The sequence below is a fragment of the Helobdella robusta genome (assembly GCF_000326865.2).
Source record: "Helobdella robusta unplaced genomic scaffold HELROscaffold_285, whole genome shotgun sequence".
NCBI lineage: Eukaryota > Metazoa > Annelida > Clitellata > Rhynchobdellida > Glossiphoniidae > Helobdella > Helobdella robusta.
Genome location: NW_008704455.1, coordinates 1 through 1,511, shown reverse-complemented (window position 1 = coordinate 1,511; position 1,511 = coordinate 1). Strand labels below are relative to the sequence as shown.

Sequence of the window (1,511 nt, the reverse complement as noted above, 5' to 3'; positions counted from 1 at the left end):
AATATACGAAATACGTGTTTTCCATGAAAAAATAAAATTTTTGATAAATTTAAAAAGAAATTATTTTTTTTTACATAAAAAATATTTTACGTAATAAATTTCAAAACCCCTCCTCCCCTATTATAACACTTCATAAGGAAATCTTAGTTAGATCCCCTTCTTACGGATCGCTACATAATAGCCCCTATATTTGATATGACATTTTCAATATTTTTTATATTGTAGACGCATAATAAAACTCCTCACTGATCTCAGCACTATCATATGCTGAAATAAATAAATTGACCGACCAACGACTCACACAACTAGAGAATAAATAACTTACGCCAAACCATTGAATTAAAATTCCTATATGTAATTCAATGGTCGCGCGCTACAATTTAAATTAGCTTAATTTAGTTTTCAAAATTTTAAGCCTACATAATGTACTACATAACTTTATGTATTACAACATAATTATGATTTTCTAATATTATCTTGCTGAAGATATATATCATTTACATTCATTATTTATAATCTATGATCTTTACTTACCAATTTTTGAACACGCCCACATCAGGCCACTTCTGTTTGAAAAATTTTTGCGCGAAAATTGTAGTGTTTAAACTGCTTTTAAAATAAACAATCATAAAATATTAATAAATTAATATTGTTTAATTAATTATGGAATATAAACATAAATCGGGCTCACAAAAGCGGAAGGAAAAAGCTACTGCTTTGGAAAACGACAAAATCGGTAGTCGTTCGTTATTTCAATTCGGAATCATTAAAGAAAAAAACAAAACAAAGACAGCCGTAAATTTTCCTACTTCGGCTGAGTCTCCTGACTGTCCGGTAGGGCTAGAATTTTCAGAATCGCACCGATTGGATGAAAATGGAAATAGCGATATCCAAATTCAAAATAATGACAGTGTAAATATAATAAAAGATAATGATGCCTCTGTAAACATAGAAACTGTTGAAAGATTTGGATTTGTCGTTGGTACTTTGCCAGCCGGGCCAATACCCACACAGACTATAGAAACCGTGATTCGAAACGGTCCACCTAGACACCCGGACAATTTTCTGGGAGATGGACAAAGAGCTTTTCCGACGTGCATTTTAAAGGTGTCCAGACAAAATGGAGGTGTTTGTGAAAGGGATTGGTTGGTATGGAGTAAAGAAAAAGAATCCCTGTTTTGTTTCCCATGTAGATTATTTAGTGAAATTGCCGTATCTTGCAGATCAATTTTGTCAAGTGATCAAGGATGGTCAAAACTAAAAACATGGCGTAAAGTGTACGATAAAATACCAGCTCATGAAAAAAGTGACGGTCATAAATATGTTATATAAAGTGGCGCGATTCAGAAAGAAGATTTCTTTTTGGAAAGAATATAGTCTCAGATTGATAAAGAAATTGCTACAAAAGTAAAATACTGGAAAGACTTGCTTAAACGAATTTTAGCAGTGGTTTTATTTTTGGGTGAAAGAGGACTTGCATTCAGAGGTTCTTCCAACAAAATTGATGACCA

The 1,511-nt window shown here is 32.2% G+C and overlaps 1 protein-coding gene across 1 annotated transcript; it reads left to right on the top strand.

The window, feature by feature from the left end:
- Positions 1-663: 663 nt before the first annotated feature.
- HELRODRAFT_184302 (hypothetical protein) lies at positions 664-1,126 on the top strand (the record flags this gene model as incomplete). Its single annotated transcript, XM_009020695.1, has 1 exon — positions 664-1,126. A coding segment is annotated over one exon (463 nt), but the record flags the coding sequence as incomplete, so codon positions are not given.
- Positions 1,127-1,511: the final 385 nt, after the last annotated feature.